At 44.4% G+C, this 24,799-nt stretch overlaps 2 protein-coding genes across 5 annotated transcripts in view; one reads left to right on the top strand and one right to left on the bottom strand.

Moving 5' to 3' along the window:
* The window catches only part of spire1a (spire-type actin nucleation factor 1a), a 41,953-nt gene extending 28,037 nt beyond the window's left edge, over positions 1-13,916 (top strand). For 2 of the 4 annotated variants that reach the window (XM_076301415.1, XM_076301414.1), the window contains exons 7-18: positions 1,082-1,168; positions 2,189-2,318; positions 5,134-5,181; positions 6,601-6,773; positions 7,074-7,164; positions 7,610-7,755; positions 8,401-8,421; positions 10,126-10,263; positions 10,798-10,868; positions 11,010-11,037; positions 11,194-11,333; positions 11,587-13,916. In XM_076301415.1, coding sequence (XP_076157530.1) covers positions 1,082-1,168; positions 2,189-2,318; positions 5,134-5,181; positions 6,601-6,773; positions 7,074-7,164; positions 7,610-7,755; positions 8,401-8,421; positions 10,126-10,263; positions 10,798-10,868; positions 11,010-11,037; positions 11,194-11,333; positions 11,587-11,842 — 1,329 coding nt within the window. In that variant the 3' untranslated portion in view covers positions 11,843-13,916. The remainder of the gene's footprint in view (positions 1-1,081; positions 1,169-2,188; positions 2,319-5,133; positions 5,182-6,600; positions 6,774-7,073; positions 7,165-7,609; positions 7,756-8,400; positions 8,422-10,125; positions 10,264-10,797; positions 10,869-11,009; positions 11,038-11,193; positions 11,334-11,586) is intronic. The other 2 variants (XM_076301417.1, XM_076301416.1) reach the window with 1 other exon arrangement.
* A 7,072-nt stretch (positions 13,917-20,988) lies between these two features.
* Positions 20,989-24,799, bottom strand: klhl38a (kelch-like family member 38a). The gene is made up of 3 exons (XM_076301431.1): positions 23,438-24,799; positions 22,901-23,006; positions 20,989-22,711 (listed from the first exon to the last, which is right to left on the bottom strand). The coding sequence occupies exons 1-3, from the start codon at positions 24,791-24,793 to the stop codon at positions 22,422-22,424; spliced, it is 1,752 nt and encodes a 583-aa protein (XP_076157546.1). The 5' UTR covers positions 24,794-24,799; the 3' UTR covers positions 20,989-22,421.

Raw genomic sequence — 24,799 nt, 5'->3', positions numbered from 1 at the left:
TTGATGTGTGCCAGACTATGCGGATTTTAATATTCATTAGATGTTTCCCAGTGCTATTTCCTAATGCAGATGTAGTTCCTCATTCATTTCAGCATTTGCTCTTCCTCTATGCATTTCTTATTAGCTCCTTTTGAGTCATCTCTCCTTCAACCCCAACTCTCCCATCTTATCAGATAACACACACGCTTCCATAGGGGCCGTATGTAGGTCTGTTGTTTTATAGCATGGCTTGGGGATAAAGAGGACTTAGATGACTAAGATGCCTGTTAGGCTGCAGGTTGAATAGGACTTTGAAAGAGAACAAAGCAAAGCTTCAAACGTCACAGTCCATATCAGTATGGAGAACACATGGATAAGGTGGATTACGCAGGAGTTTGACCTTTGCTCCTGTTGCCACTTAGAACAGTTCGAATGAATTCATTACCTCATTACTAAGGCCACTTGGGGAAGCTTGACGCTGCCTAATGTGGCCCCATGTGCAAGTGTGATTTAAAGTCTTGTCTTTGTCTACCTGTCTTTCATGAATGTTTTGAATGCCTTAGGCTTGACCGGAGCCATTTCTTAAAGGTTCTGTTCTGGTGTATACGTGTTAATTAATCATCTTCGTAAGTTGGTATATGGTTAAATGACTCATTACATGGCAAATGAAGACTCTCTCGCCCGCCCCTACTGCCTGTAAGAAGAATATCCCACCTGCAAGTTCGGTGTATCCGACCCGCCGACCGAAGCAGGATCAGTTTACATCCTGCATACAGCACAAAGGCAGGTTAACGAAACGCTAGCGATTGTTGCAAACGTGTGTATAATGGCAGAGCCAGTGAAGAAGCAGCGAAATCCCTTGACGGAAGATGCAAAGAAAAGGAAAAGAGCTTCAGACCGAGCGAGGGGGAGTTTCGTAGAGACAAAGCATCAGGCTTGCCTGGTGTCCCTTTAAGGTGTTGCTGTGTCATAGGAAATGATTGGCTAGTGTAACACTTGGGGGAGAAGAATGTGCTCTGTCCAGTCTCTGCTCTGTCCATGTTTCTCAGCCCATCACCTCTCAACTTGTCTGACCTCTGACCTCCCTCCCATGATGCTGCAGGTGAATGGAGACATTCCGCCCAGGTTAAAGAAGAGTGCCCATGAGGTCATTCTGGAGTTCATCCGATCTCGCCCACCCCTTAACCCGGTAAGAGCAGTACGGCCGGCTGTGGTCTTTCAGACGTTCTTCTCCTCCTGCAAAAGATTATATATCACTCCTTTTTTCCCCTCTCTTTGCTATCTACAACTAATCCAGAGGGCAGAGCTCTTCGTCTAGCTTAATTTTTTGCTCATTCTTTATGTCTACTAATAATGATATATATGTATATGCTACTAGGGATGTAACGGTATGAAAATTTAAACTCACGGTTATAGTGACCAAAATTGTCACGGTTTTCGGTATTATCACGGTATTTCTAAAAGTGTGTTCAATATGTTCAGAAAGCACTGATAGGCCTACACAAGCTGAAATTGTTTCAAAAAGTGTCCCGTTCACTTTTTTCTTCATGTTTAATTGGCTATGTGCTTATAGCTTAACTTACCCTACCATAACTTGGAGTTTGCTATTTCTGTTATTTGGATGCAATGAGTGAGACCAAAGTAAGCGTTCAAAATAAAATTTTAGGCTACTGTATTCTCCTGATAACGTGAATGGAATGGATTTAATGTGGACGCGAACATAAAAAGATGCAGAGTGGCTACATGATACAGTGCACATTTTGCAGTGAAAAAGTTCCGCCTTTTAAAATCAGGTGTAGCCTAATCCGAATCGTAGTTAAAACCATCAATTAGACCACAGAATCAGTAGAGTACCAGTTTTGTTCCATTGTACCAGGCCTACTGTATGTCAAAAGCAGGCTCGGATGAAGCTGGGAAGGATTAAACACACGGTTTCCACACCGCGGTAATCAACAGTGATTTCATTGGTTTGAAATGAAAACGGTAATTATTATCGTCAACATTTTTATCGCAGTTTACCATTATACCGGTAGTCGTTACATCCCTATATGCTACTGACACTTTTTTTTTCCAAAAAGTTAATCAAGCAATGTCTTTACTGGTTAATAAGGAGTCATGCAAAAAATATTGTTCAGCATTATATTGTGCAACCCTGTGGTTTATATTATTTTTTTTTGATTGGTCACTCATATCGGTTATGTCCAATCAGGCCGCTGCACGCAAGCTCAAGCCCCACCCCCAGCGTCCCCGCAGTCTCCATGAGCGCATCTTGGAGGAGATCAAATCTGAGCGGAAGCTGAGGCCCGTGTCTCCTGACATGATGCGCCGCAGCAGGCTGGGTAAGGAACCTCCGGAACACACACACACACACACACACACACACACACACACACACACACACACACACCGCAAACACCTTCATATGCAACACACACACACATATGCACACACACACACAGACACATACACACTCTGCGTCTCATGTTTCTCTCTAACACTCACACTCAAACAAACAAAAAATAAAACCATGCATATAAGAAAACAGATAACCGACACCCTTCAACTATAAAAGTTAATGAATTGCAATATTCTTATATGATGTATGTGTAACTAGAATATTTAATAACACACAAAAGGCTCTCCTAAAGGATAACATAATTGTTTCAAGGCTCATCTTTGTCTGTATTAGGTGTGTGTGCGCGTGCGTGTGTGTGTGTGTGTGTTGGCATGGCTGAAGGAGAGAGAGAGAGGACACGAGGACAACCCCAGTCAGTGAGGGTGAAAACTTGTGTCCACTTATTCCTGTCACAATTTGGGGTCAAGTGTGCTCTCTTGCATGGCTACTGTCTATCGCTGTCTGTGCATCCCAACACTGCTCTAGTTGAACTCCTGAATCTGCCTCATTAATGCTCTCACCACTGCTAGTTCCATTTTTAGACCTTTGCCTCGTGTAGGATTGCACTTCCTCAGATATAGATCCATCATGGACATGCAGTATGTTTGAAATTATCCATAATGTTGTCAGTGATCATGGCCCTCATATATTACGTGACTCGCGTGTGGCGAGTGTCAGTGGGCTTGGTTTGGTCAAGTGAATGGTGAGAGTTGTAACGGTCATGTAATAATTAGTAATTGCGGTCATCATCTTCCTGTGCTAACTGTGTATGGATTCACTTGTGATTCTCTATGTACCTATTTTTAAAACTGCCAAAAGTAGATGTTGAGTGGAGGTTGAGCTGTGTGGACATGAAATAGTTACTCAGAATGCTTGATGCTTATTTGATTGAGTGTACCTACAGTACAGTAAAAGTGGAACCAAGGCAATCAGCTTAATCGGATTGGTTTGTTGTGTCTATACATTTAAAACTGGTTCAGGCCAAGGAGGTGCTCAGGGCTCTGGAGATCAGCTTTAGCCTTTGGAAGTACAAAAAACGTACTGTACATTTTTACTGACCTCATGAAAACAAAGCCCAAACGGTACCATTCTGATTCAAACTTGAGGATTACAATCATCTGTTTAGCTTGAGAAAATTGCCCTGTTTCATGTAATATGTACATGGTCATTATTGCAGTTGCATTTCATAGAAGGAGATTAATGTTTCATAGCATACTGGATGTTAGATGACCTTTCCTAGTAATCTGAGTGACATGCAGACTTCCTGCACGCAGGAACATACGTGTAAGTTATGTAACCTGTCTTTCCTTATAGGTCTCCTATAACTGTGATGTGTTCAATGCAGGTGTGCTGGCATTGAATAATTCTTTCAACCGATTGCTTAATCTCTTCTCCCTTCCTACCCCTCTCCCTTGGTTCTGTAATATGCCTCCCTACCTTCTCTTGTTTGCCCCCCCCCTCCCTACTCCCCACTCCTGTCTTGATTACCGATCCCTATACCTTTGTCTGTCTCTCTTGCAGTAATGCGGCCTCTTAGCATGTCATTCAGTTTTGACTCTTCAGGTAAAGCCCCTACCCCCCCCCCAAAGGTTATGCTGTCATTGCCTGGCTTTTTGATTCATTCGTTTGTATCCCTTGTCTGTTGTGGTCTTGTTGGATCTTGTTGCAACCCTTACCCTACACCCCCCAAAAAACACAACAAAAAAAGATGTCTTGTAGATTGTTCCTGCCATCTTGACGGGAGGTGTTGCTGTCACGGCAACGCTTCGTCAACTGTGGCATGAACCAGACACCTCTGAAGGAGAGCGAAGAGGAGAGAAGTGGTCAGACTAATTAATCTTGGAACACTTAAGCCTCAAAATCTATTCTGTTGGGATTTGACAACATTAATGACCTGGGCATTGTAATTACTCTACTCTACTCACTGCCAGTTATATGGATACTAAAAGTACTTCTGTGTCCATAGAGTGGACTGCAAGCAATTATGAATCATCTTGATGGTCTACCAGTAGTATTGGTCTGCACAAATAATCAAGGACTGATTTATAGCTAAACCTGCATTGTGCAGATAGGAGGTGGGGAACAGACTAAGAACCCCACTCGTACATTATCAGAGCTCTGAAGAGCTCTCCAAACCTTGTGTTCATCCATGTGCGTGGGTGGGCGTTTATCAAAATGGACGGGTGAGTGGGTGGGTTGGGTTGTATTCGTTACACAAATGCGCAGTCCCACTGGGATTATCGGATGTGCCGTTTGGCCAAGCGTTCTGTGAATGAACGTGGAGCACGTGGATTAGCAGTGTCAGTCAGCGGGATCCATCAGGGTAATCTTTGGGCCTCCGAGACACGCTGCATGATACAGCAACATCACATTATGTAAAGACGCTTCCCTTAGCGCAGCGTTTACATGGTCAATAAGAGATGACCTCTGTCGCCCAACTCTTCTCTTTCTCTCTCTGGTATCGTCAGGCTCACTATGCTCCCTCCTACACCCTTCACTACACCCCCCCCCCCGGTGCTTTTGATTTGGCTGAATTATGTGTGTGTGTGTACATGTGTGTTTTCCTGGCTTTTTTTGTGATGTGCCAAGTTCGCAACAGCCCTGCACAGTGCGTTTTCATTGGACAATTTCATTGACCCTACCCACGATTTTTTGGGTTCGCCTCACTGAACGGCACTTTGAGAAATGTCAGATAGGGCGAGTGGGCTTCTGTGTCTGGTGACTGTTGGATCATATTGAAGGATGTGTCCCTTTTGTAGGAGCTGGCAAAAGCATCAGCACTCCGCAAGATTTGTTCCGAAGCTCAGGTAAAGTATCCTGCAAACCACTGCCTTTGCAGAGGCCTCTCTAACCACAAAGAATGAATGCTGAGAACTTCTGAATGAATGAATGAATGAACTAATTTCTAAACGAATGAATGGTGTATGCGTGTGTGTGTGCGCGCATGCTAACCTAAGCTATATTGTTTGTATGTGTGTGTATGATCTGATAGCCGTAACTGTTCTCGGTTTCCCTAACAGTATGTACCGAAGGCTTAGAGTTAAGCTCAGCATTTTTCTGTTTCTAGCCCAGGATTAGTATAGGTTTAGAGCTGTTACGTAACACCAGCTGTTTGCTGTTATCAATATTTAATAACCTCAGAGTTATTTTTACTTGGCTACAACCTGCAGTGTCTCCTGTTTGGTCACAAATGATGGAGAGGCTCTGGCTGTGGTTTGCATCAGCACCAAACCAGAGTAATAGAGATCAGATATAGCTCCTCATGTGATGTAGATACAAGGAGTAGACTTTTGGTTGGTGGACCTGATGAATAAAATGGTGGTCAGGGCTTAAAGTGTTCAGGCATCGTGAATTCAGGCGTGAGCTGGTATGCTTAAGATTTGAAAACAGGCAATAAGACTACAGTATATATGACGTCCTGATGAATCTCTGATAACTTCAGGCACAGACATTTCGATTGCTTTAAGCCCTGGGTGGTCTTTTTAAAGTGTTGGAAACGTCTACTTGGGTCACCTTTTTCATTCATGGGTGTGATGAATTGACTGGTGTAGATAAAGAAAATGGAAGGCATTGAACTCTACTGTTGCTCTTCTGTCCTCTCTGTTTGCTGAAATCCTGTGCAAACAACTGTGTCCGTTTGTAATGGTTTAATCTAATATGGCCAGTTCTGGCACTGATGTTTGTGTTACGCAAGAGTGGTTATAATAGAAATGTTATCATACCCCAGAAAATAATCTTTCCCTTGGCTCACTCATCTGTTGTCTCCTGAGGTGGCATTTGTTCCTTAGGAGTCATGAGTGGATACTCTTGATTTTCTTGTTGTTGACCTATGAATCTGAGGACAACCCTCAACATCAACTCAATGTTTGCCCAACGCTCTTTTTTGCTGAAATGCTTCAGAATTTGCAAGTTTGGGATTTTTTAATGCATGCTACAACTAAACCTCTAGTTTGCCTCTCAGGCCACATCTTCCTTTATAGGGTGTGCACACACACACACACTCACACTCACACTCACACTCACACTCACACACACACACTCACACTCACACTCACACTCACACTCACACTCACACTCACACTCACACTCACACTCACACACACACACACACACACACACACACACACACACACACACACACACACACACACACACACACACACACACACACACACACACACACACGTACACAAGAGGGGATTCTCATCACATGGTCACTTTCACAGGTGAGACCCCAGATGCCCCGCGGAAGATGGCCATCAGCACGCTCGCTCTGTCCAACGGGACGCCGTCGGCTCACAGCCCGGTGAATGGAGTGGGTGGGTCCCAGCCGCTGGGCCAGAGGAAGAGACTGCTGAAGGCCCCCACACTAGCCGAACTGGACAGCTCCGAGTCTGATGTGAGTGTGGCTTTGTGGCAGTGTGTGTGGGTTGGCGTCTCTTTGCCACTGTTGGGTACTGTTGATGCTTGTGTGTTTTGTTGAATGTCTATGAACTGGATATGGACTTCAATGGAAGGTCCATCGCAGTCAGATATGAGGTGGATATGCCTTATGGATGTCACAAAGCTTTATGTCTGGAGACAAACTGTCAACACCTATTTGTGTTTGCATGTGTGATGCATCACTGGTTAATGTGCTTCTATGTGCAAAGCCTCTTGGTCCAACATCCTTACCTGTGTGTGTGTGTGTACCCTCCAGGAGGAGCCCAGCCGCATGTCTGCCAGCAGCTCCAGTGTGTCCACCTCCATGGTAGAGGACACGTCACCAGAGTCCATCGCTGACAAGAAAAGTAAGAGTGTCTCTGTCTGTCTGTCTGTGTGTGTGTCTCTCTCTCTGTCTCTCTCTCTCTGTCTCTCTCTCTCTGTCTCTCTCTCTGTCTCTGTCTCTCTGTCTCTCTGTCTCTCTCTCTCTCTCTCTCTCTCTCTCTCTCTCTCTCTCTCTCTCTCTCTCTCTCTCTCTCTCTCTCTCTCTCTCCTAGTGACTTACACTTTTAGTTACTTGGTGTTTTAAGCCCCCAACATGGTCATCGTCAGCGCTGCATGGAAGGCACAAGGGTGTCTTAGGTTAGTGTTAGGTGCCGTGAAGTCGACGGTGGGGGCTTAAAACACCATCAAGCTCACTTTTAACCCCCCTTCAGAGGTTCCTTCTCAGACACTTAGAGATTTCTTCCCAGGCTAGACTTTCTTGTTCAGTCTCTCCACCTGTATTGATTCCAGGGTGTGTCTGCTCTTCAGCTCCCCCCAGGTTCCTGCCCATCTCATCCACCCCCCAGCCAGACAGACGACCCGCACCCCCCCAGAGAAGACACTCCATCGAGAAGGAGACTCCCACCAGCGTTCGCCCATTTGTGCCTCCTTCCCGACAGAGCTCCAAGTCCTTGGTAGGTAGTGTCCTCTGCCAGTGCAAGCCAGCAGTCTTACATGTAGATACTCTTAAAGTGTAACTCCATCGAAAATTGACCCCAGGGTGTTTTTCTGCATTAAAAGACATCAAATAAGTTGTGGACACAGTATTTTTCGAGCTCTGTAGTCAACCACTACAGAGCTCCGGTATACACTATAGCCCCAAATCGCAAACAGTGGATTAGCTAGGGCCATGAGTGAAACACTTCCCAAATAGCATTTTTTTAACCAGTAATATTGTTCAAAACGGCACCAACCCTCCTACTACCTATGGGTAGTGTGGAGGGGTTGTATTGACTTCCTAGTCAAAGGGTTGGCTGACCAGTGGAAGTGTGAGCCTTGTGAAGTGAATCATCCTGACAGATGAGACTCCAGGGACCATTTAAGTGTAACTCAGTGTGTGGTAGGACTGAGCTTGACTGTTGGCCTCAGTCAAGACCCTGATGGGGCTTCTTGCGGGAGTTGATAATGACTGAACGAAGAACAATGATTTTGGACTATGACTGGAGAATCTGCCGTTGTCCACAAATGTATTTAAATGTCACACCTTACCTATTGAGATCCTGATCAGAATATAAGTACATGCATCATGTCATAATGATATGCTCTACATTTTGCTGCAGCTGTCTTCGGATGAACCCAAGGTAAATGACATTTCACCCAGTCTTCATCATGGTTGACTGCCCTCACTGTGGTTGAGTCTAATATTCTAGATAAGGTTTCTGTATAACAGGGTGCTTCTCATTTAGGTATGATGACTAACAGCCTTTTTGACTATCTGGTGGAGGTGTAGGGAGCATTTGCATGAGAAATGGAGTCACTCACATTCACACAAGCATCATTCACAGTGCACAAAGACTGTAGCACAACCTGGCATTGGGTGTTTAACAAGTCATTTTGAAAATCCCTTTTTGTCTTATATTTGTAATATCTTTTACCGTCCAACTTTTGCAAGCAAAACCTTCATCTGTTCTTATTGTGTTGAAGAGATGTTTTGTTGCAACCATTGAATTTAGAGCATCAGCATCAGAGTAACAGTTGATACTCTAGTCTTTGAATGTTGAACATAAAAATGTAGGTTTGTAGGGCAGACATTCCCACACTTATTTCAACCACAGACATGGCCTGCTTTGGACCATGCATGTACACATGTAAACACGTCCTCCTCTGACACAGTCTGCCAGGGACATGTGGTTTGACAGCATGCATCTGAACATGCACTAGTCTCACTGATGTAATTTTTGTTTGGTGGCCAGGGGGAGGTACCCAGCGGTTCTCGAGCGGTACGTTTGTCTGTGTGTCTGTCTGTGGAGGACAAGGGAGTAGAATTGGGCTTGCTCATTTGGTTCAAGCTACACTGCTCACTCAAGCACTAACATGGGGAAACCATGGACCATAATTGCCAACAGAACTGATTATCCAGCACATACATACTTTTAAATACTTTGTGTGGTTGCAAATAAACACACTTTCTATATCTGTCTTTGCATTTAACCCATAAAATGATTTGTTGGCCATTATGAGACTTGGAGCATTGTACTGTATGTATGGAACTGTGCTGTGTGCATCTGTGTGTGTTCATCCAGATTTGTTTAGGTTAAAGGGTTACTGAGAGTGTAATGGCCAAGAGACATGCCTGAATATTGCCATATGACACTGCGTTTGTCAACCCTTACAAAACAACTGCAGTTTTAACAAACAAAAATCATAACCTGTGCTATTGAATACTACTATAGTCAAAGTAATCAATGAAGCACACTATCATTACTGCAGTGGGTTTTGTGAGATCACAAGCATCCTTGTACATCCAAGCATATTACTCCATTGAAGTGGCGTCACCTCAGAGCTGTTTGTTACAATGGGGATTGTTCCAGAGATGCTTTGCTGGAGCCCTAACCCCTTAAGAAAAAAAAAAAAACTTTGCTAAGCATAGCCATTTTAAGTCAGAGCTAAGAAGCAACTGCAAGCAAATTCACAGAAAAGCTTGCTATTGTGCTATGCGGCAGCTAATCGCTTCCAGGAGGACAAGGTAACTGCTGCATTTCATGTTTACATGTACGCCTTCATCTCATTCTCATCGTGTGTGGTATCTGTTTATAAGGCATGGCCTGTGTACCATGGCACCGTGGTTTGATGGTGCCAACAGACAATGCAAACCCCGGGTCATGCATGATGATCATGTTTTAGGGTGTGGTCCTGCCCTGAGTACGTGATGTCTGGATGTTACCATAGTAACATCCAGACCATGCTGACTATGCTATGGTCCACCATAGCATGCTCATTTTGTGTGGGGTTTGTAATGGGTGTTGCCAAATTGTGTTTGATTTACGTATGTGTATATATTTCAGGAGGAGTTCTGCTATCCTGTGGAGTGCCTGGCCTTGACTGTGGAAGAGGTGATGCATATCAGGCAGGTTCTGGTGAAGGCCGAGCTGGAGAAGTTCCAACAGTACAAAGACGTCTACACCGCCCTAAAGAAGGGAAAGGTGAGCTGTGCTGATCCTCAAAACATATGTATGCTCACAGATACTTTACAAACATGATGTACACCAACATGCGAAACACTGCATGTTCGATATTACTCACTAATCACAATCTGTGTAACTATCTGTATTGTGCAGTAACTACCAAAGCACTGAATATGGACAATGACACAAGACCATTACTGTTTTTATGTAGCCTGTAGCTAGATACCAACTCATTATTTTTGTAGCTTATTTCAATGGGTGGCAGTCATAGAACTGCAAATGTAAACAAACTTGGCTTTAGACCAACAGTCTGGACAATTCTATAGCTGATGTTTTTAGTAAGGTCCCACCTTTTGAAGGTTTTAGAATATCTTACTAGCATAGATTTTAAAAAACATATTTAAGTGTCTATAACACACAATGCTCTGGCCATTAAATAGCCTTAGTTGCGGAAATGGCCATATATTAAACAAACAAACCAACAGTCCGGCATGTATTCTGTGTTGTTGTGAGCCTCTCTAATGCGGTCTGTCCATCCCCACCCTGCTGCAGCTCTGCTTCTCCTGTCGCACCAAGAAGTTCTCCCTCTTCACCTGGTCCTACAGCTGTCAGTTCTGCAAGAGGTGAGTGGAACCTTCCTGGCCTACAGTACATCACCGCCCAGTTCCCAGTCCAGATAAAGTCCCGACACATTTGACAAAGGAGTGACGTGATCAGTATGACTAATCGTTGCTCTTTTTTTGTTCTGCTGCCCCACCTAACAGGCCTGTGTGTTCTCAGTGTTGTAAGAAGGTAAGCTCATTTCTCAATCTTCACCGCCATTTAAAAACCACAGAAAAAAGCCTGTATGGAATGCAAATGCAAATATCTTCATACCTTACAGTCTTGATCTTTGTGCTGCGTGTGTGTATATTTGGCACTGACTTAAGTCCATGATTCTTGTTTTAGATGAGGCTTCCATCCAAGCCCTATGCCACCTTGCCCATTTACTCGCTGGGCTCCCCTGCCCTACCCAAGGAGGAGGCAGCAGCCCCGGCCCAGCCAGAGAGGCCCTCGTCCAGCCACGGGCATCGACGCAGCTTACGCAGGTACCCTTCATCAACTACCGCTTTAGCCTTCAGTCTCAGGCTGCTGGTAGCTGGTGGTTTTGTATTTGAAAAATGCACTGTAGGGGCCTCTGTAGTGGGCACTGGTCATTGGGTTCTTCTGGTCGCAGAGATATTTTAGAAGGATACTCCTGAGCTCCACTTAAGTGGTCAACAGCAGTGACCACATGGTGACCCCCACCCCCCCCCCCCCCCATGTAAATCGGTTTTCCCTTCTGTTTTCTCTGATGTGCAGGTTGTCTAAGCGTGGGGAGCAGTCGACCTCAAAAGACGAGATGGAGCTACCCAAGGAGCTGACGGAGGACTGGAGCACGATGGATGTGTGCATCGACTGCAAGAAGTTCATCCACGACATCATTTCCTCCAGCAAGCGCAGCCTGTCTCTGGCCACCCGGCGTGCCCGTCTCAAGCGCAAGACGCAGTCCTTCTACCTGGCCTCCCCCAAGGGAGCCGACTTCCGCCCTACAGAGAGGACTATCAACGAGGTTTGAGGGAGAGAACTCCTCCCCGGCTTTGCCTCGCTTCTCCCTCTCCCTCACACACACACACACACACACACACACACACACACACACACACACACACCTACACCTACACCTACACTACACTACACTATAGACATTGGTGGCCATTTTAGACTAATCACAGTATGTATTATTGTGGGGCTGGTTCTGTCCTCGATTGATTAGTCGTGTCTGTCTGCTCTCCTGCTTATTGTCACCCATGGCGACGCCTCCGTGCGAGTTCCTGTTGGTATTCAAAATGGTGATGGAACGTGTCTGTTGGAATGGTCAACCAGGTTGAGAGAGAATGACCACATCTGTTACGTCTGTAAATAGTTACATTACCAGGTCCCCCAACCAACCCACTGCCTACCCCTTACCCCCCTGCGTCTCTCTCTCTCATCAGATCAAAGTGCCCGGGCTGACCAAATGGACCAGCCCGTATTTTAATGAGATGTCTCACCTTGAGCATGGGTCCTCAGAACCCACGTCCCTCCTCACACCCCCTCTTTGTCTCAGGTAACCTTTTGGTTTGGTCAGAAGCCAAAGTCGTGGACTACAGTAGCTCTTCCCAAATGTCCCCGATGCCAGCCCATACCAGCACACCCCACATTCAGGATGTGCATGACTACTGAATGAGAGGCCTGATGGAATAAGAAAAGCTTTTTTTCTGTTTTTTTTAAAGAAATGGGATCACAGATATTGAGGAAACGTACGATGTTTAGGCTGTTGGAACGTGTTTAACTGCACTAGGCCTGAGAATGTATGTTTTTTTCTAATGGGAACATTTTGATGGTAACTTTACTAGTGTGTATGCAAACTAGTCAGGACCTTAACTGTACATACTCATAAACATCCCTTTCCTTTTCAGCTCCTTTCTTGTGCAAGGAGGATGGTGCATGTACATGGTAGATTGATTAGTCAGGTCTGACAGGTACTGTCTCTATTCTACCCAATTAAGGTTTGACCAAATATTACTTCAATTTTCCCCCCTCATTTGATTGTCACGATTGCTGCTTGATTTATTATGAAATTTCGGAAATTAAGGATATGCGTTGATCACAGATTTGACTGTCTGGATTGAAACGTGATCCAGATTTCCATGTGTATATTATATATAGTTTTTTTTTTTTTTAGATTTTGATTCAAGATGAAGGCAGTGAGTTTATTTTGTCTTTTTGATTTTACAGACACGTTTTCTGTCAGTTACAGCACGCATTTGTTTCTTAAATCGGTTGCTTGGTGCCAAATGTTCTCTTCACATATTGAATGGTATATGTTTTGGGCCTGTTTTTGTATATAGTAAAATCACTTGCGGATTTGCGGAAGTGGACTTTTTTTTTTTTAGGGTTCATCTGTCAAGTCATATGTCCAGATCATTCTAAATGATCTGCATCTCTAACATTCAAATATGGATTATAGTAAAAAAAATGAGTATATTATCTTAATATTATAATTTGTATCAATATGTTCATGAAAGTAATTGATGCGATGTATTTCATTTTTAAGTAATGCACTATTTTTTGACAGAATAATCATCATACAGCACTTTTACAGAAGAGCGGAACTTGTAGTTAATTTTTAAATGCATATTTAAAGTCATCTGCTTTTTTTCTGGTTTTGTTTTATACTTTGAGGTCAAACTGGTCAAGACGGTGCCATAGATTCAGAATTCTGCACTCAGAATACTTTTTCTTGAATTTTCCATACTTTTTAAAATGTAATTGGCCACCCCTTTCCATTAACAGGGTAGCAAGTTTTTGCTCAATCTGCTGTCGGCAAATACTCAACATTTGTTTTAAGGGTCCAAATGAATCATTTTTTTTTTTAAAAGAAGAAAATACTGCCTGTAATTTGTTAGTGATCAGGAAGCCTTGTGTGGTCCCTCATAGTTTTGAGAAATGAGAATGAGGTTTAAAATGTTTGCAAATCCACATTGACTTCCTGTTATGAATAATTATGTGCATGTAAAAAATGTGGCTGTAATTTGTTTTCTCTATTTTATTTTATTTTTAAATTGGAAAAATACAATAAAACGATGAAAGTAGTGTTAAAATTTCAACCCTTGTGTTGTGTGTATTCCATCTGTGGTATGATGTCTCTTCATGTACAGTAGTTTATTTTCAATTAGGATGTGTATACCCTAGGAATCCAGAGTTTTCTCAGGAGCACAATATCAATTGGCTCAGCGAGAGACTCTGGTAATGAGTAATGATGCATGTTACTTTTGCCCCTTGCATCCAATCACATTTGTGTATCTGATATAGGCGGAGCAGAGGCGAGCTAAACAGATGACCGTGGTAGTGTTATCCAATTGCGTCAAAGTCCGGAATCAGTCAGTTAACATTGGGCACATGGGGCAAAGAAAGATGGATAGATACATAAGCTCAGATACTTTATTGATCCCCAGGGGGAAATTCAAGGTCCCAGTAGCACACACAACATGCACTAAAACATAAAAAGATGATAAAATGACAAATCCTCATGACTAAAAAGAACAGTAAAAGATACTAAAGATATTAAAACAAGGATCCACATGAATGTACTAAGGATGTATAAGCATGAGGCGCTTGCAGGGACTGACCCTGTGTTTCAGTATGCAGTGGTAAGGTGCTCAATAAGGTGTGTGTCATGGTGGTAGTGCAAATAAGTCCAACAATGCAACAGTGCAGGGTTAAAGTCTAGCGACCAGCATTAAATATGGACAATATAAGAGAAAAATGTAAGCATAATATAACCGTTATAGTATAATTATATGGACAATATAAGAGAAAAAGTTAATAGTAATAGTAATATAACCATTACTGTATAGCAGCAGTGCATAGTGGATAGGTTTGCAGTAGGGTATCAGTCATTGGTCAAGTATGAAGTTAGACCTCAGTCCAGACTGAGGGATGGAGGGAGGGGTTGTGCATGTGGGCTAATATAACATGCACAGCCGTGGCCTACTGGTTAGGGCTGCGGGCTTGTAACCGAAGGGTTGCCGGTTCGATCCCCGACACAGTAGGAAATAATGTGGGCGGGAGAAGTAGTTGAGCACTGCTCTCCTATGCCCACATCCACGGCTGAAGTGCAAAGCACCTAACCCCTCACTGCTCCCCGAGCGCCACTGTAGCAGGCAGCTCACTGCTCCATGTTAGTGTGTGCTTCACCTCACTGTGTGTTCACTGTGTGCTGTGTATATGTTTCACTAATTAATTTCCCTCACGGGATCAAAAGAGTATATATATACTTATACTTAGTAAACAGTATGGACAGTGTAAGCAGTAACAGTGGGCAGTCAGTACACAACATTGTTATAGGAGGTCATGGAAGTGTAGAAGAAGCAGATAGACTATGCAGATAAGTCTATGCTAGTCTATCTCTTCTCTTCCCTTGAGTGAAGCATTGAATAGTTGTATGGCCCTGGGGACAGATAGATAGATAGATAGATAGATACTTTATTGATCCCCAGGGTCAATTTACTTTATTGATCCCCAGACAAATTACTTCCTCAGTCTGTCAGTTGTGCATGGCAGTGAGTGTAGTCTCCAACTGGTCAAGCTCTTCTGCTTTATGGAGTGGATGACAGTCATTGTCCAAGATGTTGATTAGTTCAGGGTCCTTTGGTCTAATATTGAAGTGATGCACTCCAGTTCAGCTCCCACAACAGAGCCAGCTTTCCTTACCAGCCTGTCTAGTCACCCAGCATCCCTCTTCCTAGTTCTTCTTCCCCAGCATACCACAGCATAGAAGAGGATGCTGGCAACAACAGACTGGTAAAACATCCAGAGGAGCTTGCTGTAGACATTGAAAGACTGCAGCCTCCTCAGGAAGTACAGCCTGCTCTGCCCTTTCTTGTAGAGTGCTTCAGTGTTGACTGACCAGTACAGTTTATTGTCCAGATGTATCCCCAGATACTTGTAAGTGTTTACCACCTCCACATTGACCCATTCAATGGTGACTGGTAGCAGAGCGGGCTTAGACCTCTGGAAATCCACCACCATCTCCTTGGTCTTAGCAGTGTAGTTTACAGTTAGTTTACAGTTGATGTTGGTATTATGGTACAACCAAAATAATACAAATCAGCATTCCTGCAGCTGCATAACACCATGCATAAAAATTAGGAGGCAGTGTAGTATTAAGACTATTATGGTTGTCTCACTATCAAACTGCATATATAATTCTTCGCAAAAAACCATGACCTGACCAAGTGTGACACCAAGTGTCCAAAATGATGTACTGCATTGCTTCTTTTTCTGTTCTCTTGGCTCTGAAAAGCAAAATCTTGGTTTTAAGAAATGGGTCATTTTATCTATCTGTTTGAAATATCTATCATTAGTTTTGGGGTGATGGGCCTTTCAATGGTGAAATTCTAGCATTTCCAGATATGTGGTGTGTTTTTAAGGAAAACATTTTGTAACTCAACTTCAACTGTAGGCCTACTTTCAATTGTCTTTGTAAGGCAATGGGTTCTGCGGCATAACCAATAGAAGACAATAAAAAATGATACTAATTAATACAATTAAAAAAAAAACATAGTTAACCAGGGTTGGTACAGACTCAGTGGCAATAAAGAGAAATCATGACACATACAAGTTGTCTGTGGTTAGGGTTAGTAGGCCCAAGTATAACTGTCATTGGTATTCATATTAAAAATAACAATGTAACATTTAATACACCATGTGGGTAGGCTACCATGTGGGTTATGTTGGAGAGGATTGGTCTTTCTCTCACCTAATCTAGGTCAAGGAGACATTAGTGGTTAGGGAGAGGATATCACTTGCTCTCTGGTCTTCAATGATAACCGAGGTCTGAGCAATGGCCACATCAAACATTTTATAGATCAGTGGAAATACCATGGTTGGCGATAAGAAAGCAATACAAATCCGATTTGATTTCTCAACAGGCTATAAAACACTAGTCTGGTTAAAACGATTGGTAAATGTTTCCAACACTAGCATGGTGACGGGTATAGACTGTGTAACTTTGAAATCATTGGTCCAACCTAACCAATAATACTGATCAGGGATTTCTAATGTTACTTCCTACTTCGCCTAACCTTTACAAACTGGCAATAAACAGCATCGGCAGTCAGGAAACAATAGGCCTGTCTGTAAATAAATTGACACATTCTTCAGACTGCAATTTTTGATGTTTGCAGGCGTTGGTACTACCGTTTACCCCTATCTTTTACTGTCTATGCGTTAACCACAGCCACTGTCGATTTCGAAACTATAGCGCCATCCCCTCTCGTCGCTGATTGGCCTGACCTTTTTGGGGTCTAATGGAAACATTAGTGAAATGGTGTTCCAGACCGGTATCTTCCTGAACATCAGAACGATTCAAAGGAGGAAGCGGCATGTTTAGCTGACGCCAGCGGCATTAGGGGAAGTGTTTGAGATGCTGAAGCTGAAGGCAGATGGCATGACCAAAATGGAGAGGGAATTGCCACGAGTGTGGATTGCATTGAAACAGGTAAACTCTTTTGGGATGTAACACTCCTTGGGTACAAAGGAGCTGTAACTCATGCGTTCATGCTGGCAGGGATTACTACTAGAAACAAACTGTGGCATGCCAATACAAGGGTAACTCCACAGATGGGCCAGTGTACCAGCCAAACACCAGCCATCAGCATAGTCGAAGCAGGAACCTCTTCTTAAGGTCTTCCTGAAAAAATGAAGGTGGGCCTTGCCATGCACATCTTTAACAAACTGACAAGTGCTGGCCTAAAATATGTGGCTAAGGTCACCTCACCGTCATACCTCACAACATCATGGTTCCTGCAAAGTGGTAACAGCCCTGAGCAAATTCAAATGCCATTATCCATGGAGCGATGTTAAAAGGTCAGATGCATCTAAAGAAATACACAAAAAAGGTAAAAAAAAACACTTGTAAAAGGTAAAAGGATATAAAACATGCAATAAAATGCAGTCAGCAAAAATTGAGTCAGTTCAAACCCAACTTCAAACTCAACTTAAAATTCAACTTATTGGCCAAAATCATTGAACTCATATACAGTACATTGTCTTTGCTACATTTAATGGCAGAAATGCCCTTCCCTATCACACCAGTGTACCGTCACCTGTGATTATGAAATGCAGGCCGTGAAGAAGATGGCCGAGGTGACTTGGACCAGGACCACCACAGTTTATCCTCTAGTTTTTTTCATGAAACAAAAATGGTGGTACGGACAGGCCTGCCCCCACTGCTTAAAAAAATCCTAGAGGAAACACTGTTATGAATAGAAAGAGTTCAGTTTTGTGTGTATTCCTGTTTGATTGAATGGCTGTTGATTGCTAATCTGGACATTTGTGTCCCTGCCCAGATTCAAAAGGCTTATATAAGTGATGAGAGCACACACCCCTGAGGAAACCCTGCGAGTGATGACAAGCAATCACCCCAACTCTGAGCTCTGTTAGTTAATCAGTCAGGATTGTCCATATTGTCCACCCTAGTAATGTTAGTACTTTGATTGGAGACCTCCTTGGAAAATTAAGGCGCTGCTGGAAGTGGTTTTGGTGGGTGGCTAGTAGGTGGCACTCATCCCTCTGGCCATCAATCTCAATACTTCAGTGCTGTGACAGGGACACTGTGCTGAGATGCCATCCTTCGGATGAGATGTTAAACCGAGGTCCTCATTTTGTACAATGGCCGCCGTGTGACTAATGCCAATGGCACTTATCGCAAAGAGTAAGGAATTCCATAGTGTCCTGGCTAAATTCCCAACCTGACTTATTCAATCTTGCCCCCTAATCTTCACCCAGTGTAATTGACTCATTCATTCCCAAACTGCCCACCTCAGGTTGGTGAGTAGTGTGCATTCTGGCGCATAATGGCTGCCGTGCATAACCCAGGTGGGTGCTACACATGGTGGTGCTGGTTAGTGAGGTTCCCCTTCACTGTAAACACTCTGGGTGTCTTGATAAAATGCTACATAAATGTGCTACATAAAAATAAGCTGTTGTTAGTGGGGTTCCCCTTCACTATAAACACTCTGGGTGTCTTGATAAAGTGCTACATAAATGTAAGCTGTTGTTATTATGGTATTATAATCAAGGCCAAAGTTGTTAAGAAGCTTATCTACTCAAATGTGTGGTTGACCAACATTAGCAGAGCTGTTATTAGCAGATGAAAAAAATAAACAAATAAAATCCTTGGACAAGATCCATTGGGACATTTAGAACTTAAACATTATTTACAAGTTGCCTTTCACATAAAAGGCACAGTCAAAAGGTAGAAGACTGAACAAATCACTGAATTGGACAGTAACTTGTGTGAGAATTTGCTCAATCTTTGTTCAGCAAGTGTTCAAAATTTGTTTTCAAGGTCCAAATTAATAATAAATACTGCCTGTATTTCTGTGAACAGAAATCCACTCAGGGAAGGATCCATTCCCTGAACTCTAAAGCCTACTCTCAATATTTTAACTTTGAGAAATGACAAAAAGCTTTAGAATATTTGTTTGCTGCAAATCCATTCTGACTACATGTAATAGATTATTAATGTGCATGTTAAACATGAGGCAGTACTTTTTTATTGGATATACTGTATGCAAGTACAATATTGAGAGTAGACTTTACAGTTTGAAACATTCTAGTATTCTGAATGGATCTTTCTCTGGGTGGTGTTGTTGCCTAGCCTAGAAATCTTGGCTCGCCAGGCTAGTTGTTGCCTGGTCAATCATCATGTTCCTGTTTGATGGGAATTTGTCCAGTAGAGGGCAGTATGGAGCTCTCAACAGAACACCCAGCTTTTCTCCATAATTAAATGGAGTTGCTCCTACAGGGGCCCGACCTAACCCACCTGTTTGTGCCATCTGCCTAAGCTCATCCTGTCAGTGTCCCCCAGCCAACACCTCATTACGGAGTCTGACCCCGCTCTCTCGACTTGCATGAGTCTCTTTCTTGAGAGGTTTGCTGTAGTGGTTGCAACACTCCGCAATAGAGCAGCATGGACATTGGACAATCAAGACACACGGATCTGTAATGGGCATATATATTGTTTTAAATATAAAAGCAACATAGGACATAGTACAGAGCTCAGTTGCAACACGCATACTTTTTTTAAACCACTGTAATCTTAGATGTATTCTCAATAAATGTGCATCCATGCATGTCTGTATTGTGAGATAAAAGTGGATGGTAGAGTTGAAGATACCTTACAAGCTGAATGTATCGAGCCCCCTAGCTGAGCTATACCACCTGTTGAGACTCATAGAGGAGAGTGAGTGAGTGTGTGTGGTGGGTTGGCGTGTAAAAATAACTCCACAATAACTCAGACATAATACACGTATCAAATTCAGCTAGTTCTTTCATTAAGTCTTGGTGTAACCCTGTATATAGTAATATGAGTGGTGTTATGGAAGGTAAACATGATTACAGCTTAGGAGCTGGCTGGATGGAGCGCTGAGAGGGAGCTGACAGCACAGAACGCAAGCGGACCTGATGGCTCAACTCCTCGGGGAACAGCAAGATATAATAACACTGCTCTTTCCCCGTCACCGCAAAGATCTGAATCAGCCAGCCCTGCACTCCCTCTCTGTGTGTCTGTGGGAGGGAGAGAAGGTGAAAGTGTGTGTGTGTGTGTGTGTGTGTGTGTGTCTGTATGTAGTGTGTGTGTGTGTGTGTGTGTGTGTGTGTGTGTGTGTGTGTGTGGTGTGTGCGCTCGCGCGCCCATCTGCTCCAGCTCGGGGCCACGTGAACGTGACACTTGACGTTCGGGCACCTCTCCTGTGTGGCTCTAAGGTCACGTTTGATGTCAGCGAGTGCCAGGGAACATGAGTCAGGCCACTCACAGAGAGCCACTCAGCCCCCAAAGTCTGGCTCGCGGTGCGGCCACCGCAGAGGGGAGGCTGCAGGGAGACATGGCATGAGACTAATGGGGTCACTTTTAAATGGCCTCTCAAGAACCTGGGTCATTTAATAACCCCCCCCCCCCCCGCCCCTCGCCCCTACACACACACACTTCATATAAGTTCATCTCTTCCGCTCAACAAACACCATCAAACAACGACCCCTGTTTTTTTATGTATCACTTTTGATTATAGACATGTTTTATATCAAATAATTACAAAACAGTCACAGGAAAGAAGAGACAAAATATAAATGCATTCACAGTCTACAATCAAAAGTTAAACCTCTGCAGAAGTTGTCTTTGTCACTGGATAGTGCAGTTGTATACAAAGTAGTAGTGTTGTGGGTGCAAACATGACTTTGTATAGTGTCATATACATCTGTCTCCATAAGACTAGTGGAAAACAGGTCTGTCTTAGTCATTTGGCTCCTGGTTCCCATGGCTACAGTTGTCAAGGGCTATCTGGCACCGCAGGGTGAAATGTGCTTTAGCTCAGAATGGAATCAGCTGGATAGGACACTGGCGGCGTCCGCTGTGAAACCAGAGACGCCTTTCCTTTTCCCTCCTGTAGTTGTGTATCAATGGTATTAAGGCACTCCTAAGTGACCTGCAAGTCTGGCAAACCACTCAGTACAGGGACATCTTTGTGTCGAGTATGTCTCAAAATGACTGCTTTTAAGAGAAGGCCAAACACGTCAAATGTGCTTTCATCTCCATTTTTCCTTCTTTCTCTCATGTCCTAGCCCTTAACTGTCAATTGTCTTTTCTCATACTCTCTCCATAGGATCCACTTTTATTGCCATACAGGAGTCATTTCTGGAAATGTGTCATCACCGCTACAGAGTCTACCTCTCAAATACAATAACACCTTGTGCTCAAGAGCAGATCTCTGAAGCAGTGAGGAGAGACAGTTACACTGGCAGAGAGCACATCCTGCTGGTCTCTCATCACACAAGATGGCTCTTGTCATTCCCAAACGCCCACTGAAGGGATTCAGCCAAAACCAATCATCTCCTCATGTAAGTGGTCGCATTGTCTTGGGGACGTGGGCCACCTGCTCAATCTCAATCACTGGATGCACTATTATCCCAAAATCATCAGCTCCTGTAATCTAACATTCAGCAATTCTGTTAGCATGTGAGAACATTAGCCCAAGGTTTCAGGGCAGGAATGTATATTATCCACAACGTTTTTTTTAATGCCTTAATGGTGTCAAGTGGCGTCAAAGCTTTTCTGATGGAAAAAAAGCTCTGTTGGTACCCTTAAGCAATAAATAGCCTCCAAACCAAGTTGTCCTATCATGCATACTAATATCCAGGCCCTTTTCAGTTCTATTTGCAGGATTAGATGGTGAGGGGGAGAGTATTTGGGGCACGAGCCACGCATCAGTGAGGGGCCCCATCTCTGTGCGCACAAGCCTCCCATGTCCTCTGGGCCCACTCCTGCTGCTCACTCCCCCAGGGCGCTCGTTCGATGTGACAACTCGGCTCGCCAGCCCAAAAATCTCCTTTTGATTTAGGACGCGGCAGATGCTCCAGCTCCAGAAGCATTCTCCAGCGCTGCAATGCAGGGCACCCCCGCAGCCATCGGGGGAATCTGAGCAGGGCCTAGATGCTTCCCGGTACCAGCTGTGGGGCCCATAAGTCTTTGCCGTTCTGGGGGGATTGATGGGTGAAAGGTGGGGGGCATCTGAGAAGCGACGCATTTCCGTGTGGATCCTACCCCCGGGGTTTCACGGCGGGTTGGGCCTGTTGGAAACACAGATGAGCGGGAGGGAGCCATGATCAAACAGCTTATACGGCAGCGAGCCTTTAGAAGTCCACACGTCGGTTTTTGGGTCGTAACACTCGAAGCAGTCGGAGTCTTCGATGGCGTCGTGGCTGTTGAGAAATCGACCGCCGGTGACGTAGAGCTTGTTGTTGATGACGGTCGCCGAGTGGTGCATCCTTCTCTCGCGCATGTTCTCACACTTCACAAACTTGTTGGCCTTGGTGTCGTAGGCGATGACCCGTCTGGTGTAGCCTTGGGGAAAGGAATGGCACCTGTTAAATTCTCTGACGATTGCCCCACTTCACATTCCCACCATCTCTATGACAACTCACAAACTCCGTTTAACTGTTTAACTTTAACTGGCCTGAATTTCTGAGTTCTACTACTGAAATACGTAGATATGTTACAGTATGAGATATACTGATGGAAAGCTAAGCTCACCTCCAACAATGTATATTTTGTCTTCTATCACAGCAGCAGGTGCACACACGTTCTTAACTGTCCTGGTCTCCAGCCTTGACCAATGATTGCGAGAGATATGATAGACCTTTAAGAGATCAGATTATTTAATCACCATTATTTATTACCACATTTTCATACAAACTGATGGATACACTTCTCTTAGTATTTTATCACAATTTAGTAACATCCTGAATATCACTTTATATACAAAATAGGAGAGATTTGATATGCGCCCCTCTGAATATTTCTAGTTCTAAGTTTAAATCTGATTGAATTCAGCAGGTCATCATCTCCTCATAGCATTATGATTACCTGAAGTCCAGAACTCAAGTCAGTCAGTCAAACAATTTACTATATAACTATAGACACATAAATTCTTTCCACTGTGCATCCTTTGAATATTTGGCTTAGCTGCATGTCATTCTCCCTGCATGCTATTTTGAACACATATAACATAACACTATTTGTTTATTTATTTATTTACAATGCCTGGTATCCCTTTAGGATTTTCTTTACCTGAATCAATCGGACTGGGTTCTGCATAGCATCCTCCCCTCCAAATACGTAGATTCGCTGGTCATTGGCAGCCACGGCCGGGTGCAGTACAGGTGTTGGCATAGGTGCCATGGCCTCCCATTGGTTGAACATGCTGTTGTACCGTTCCACTGTGTTGGAGATCTGCTTGTCTGCTCCAATGCCCCCAAGAGCAAAGATGAAGTGCAGGTAGGAGACGCTCTGATGGGCGTAGCGTGCTTCCAACATGGGCTCGGCAGTGCGCCACTGGTTGGTTTTCAGCGACAGTGTGTACACAGTGGCGCTGACTGTACTGTCGCCGGACGCAAGGCTGAGGCTAAGTCCGCCCACCACGTACAAGATGCTGTGAATGCACACGTACGCCGCCTTGTAGAGCCGCAGGGGCAGCTTGGCCAGCCACTGCCAGCGCTGAGTTCGCTCGTCGTAGAGCAGAGCCTCGCGAGAGGTCTGCTCGTTGTTCTTGCGGCCGCCGACTACGACCAGAGTCTCGTGGCAGGTGTAGCGGCGAGGCGTCGTCCAGAGTGGCTTGAGCTCACCCATGCACTTGGTGCTGACCGAGAACATGAGCCGGCGCACCGACTCGATGATCTCCGTGCACAGCGTAGACGACTGCACAAGGGGGTCGTTGGCTATGAACTGGAAGAGGTAAGTCGGGTGAATGTAGCGGAGGCGCACCTTCTTGAAGAGGTCGTGGATGGCGCCTCGGCGCGAGAACGGGTCGTGGTGGATCCACGCCAGCAGCGTCTCGAACACCTGCTCCTCCTCGGCGCAGAGCCGGTCGTCCTCCAGGTAGCACATGAGCTCTGGCAGGGAGAGCTCGCAGAAGTCCTCCGACGCCGCCACGTCAGAGAAGCTCCGCACCGCCATCTCCTTGGCCCGGTCTCGCAAGCTGTCACAGTGCAGGATCTCCGAGAGTCGGATCATGCTCAGGCAGTTGTCCGGGTTGAGCTGCCCTTGTAAGAACACAGAGCATGCCTCGAACAGGCGTCCGTATTGCAACATCGATGCCGCCTGCATCAGTGGCAGAACAAGCTCCATAGAGATGGTGATGGAGCCAGTATAGATGTAGTCCACAATGCCACTCAGGACCTCTGACGAGATGCCCTTCAGGTCCACGCGAGCCTGGTTGCTCTCTCGGAAGTTGCTACAGAACATGGCACGGAAATAGGGGCTGCTGGAAACCAAGACGTTCCGATGGCAAGGGATCTCCTGGTCTTCTGTGCATAGAAGTACATCTGTAAAGATCTGGTCATGGCGAAGACTGTTCAGTTGACTTAGCAGGTGTGTTGGCAGCTCCGGGTCCTTGAAAGGAAAAACCTCGAGAGATGAAGTAGCCATTCTGTA

This window comes from Alosa pseudoharengus, unplaced genomic scaffold, assembly GCF_046254945.1.
Source record: "Alosa pseudoharengus isolate Yale_2024_CS ecotype anadromous, Long Island Sound unplaced genomic scaffold, YU_APseudo_1.1 YU_APseudo_1.1_scf_23, whole genome shotgun sequence".
NCBI classification, from domain to species: Eukaryota; Metazoa; Chordata; class Actinopteri; order Clupeiformes; family Clupeidae; genus Alosa; species Alosa pseudoharengus.
This window is presented reverse-complemented; position numbering and strand designations above follow the sequence as displayed.

Bases quoted from the DNA above. Each gene is read 5' to 3' on its own strand.
- klhl38a (XM_076301431.1), bottom strand. From the start codon at position 24,793: ATGGCTACTTCATCTCTCGAGGTTTTTCCTTTCAAGGACCCGGAGCTG. The intron at 23,007-23,437 runs GTAAAGAAAATC...GATCTCTTAAAG, and splicing joins ACCCAGTCCGATTGATTCAG to GTCTATCATATCTCTCGCAA. The intron at 22,712-22,900 runs GTGAGCTTAGCT...CCTTTCCCCAAG, and splicing joins CAAAATATACATTGTTGGAG to GCTACACCAGACGGGTCATC.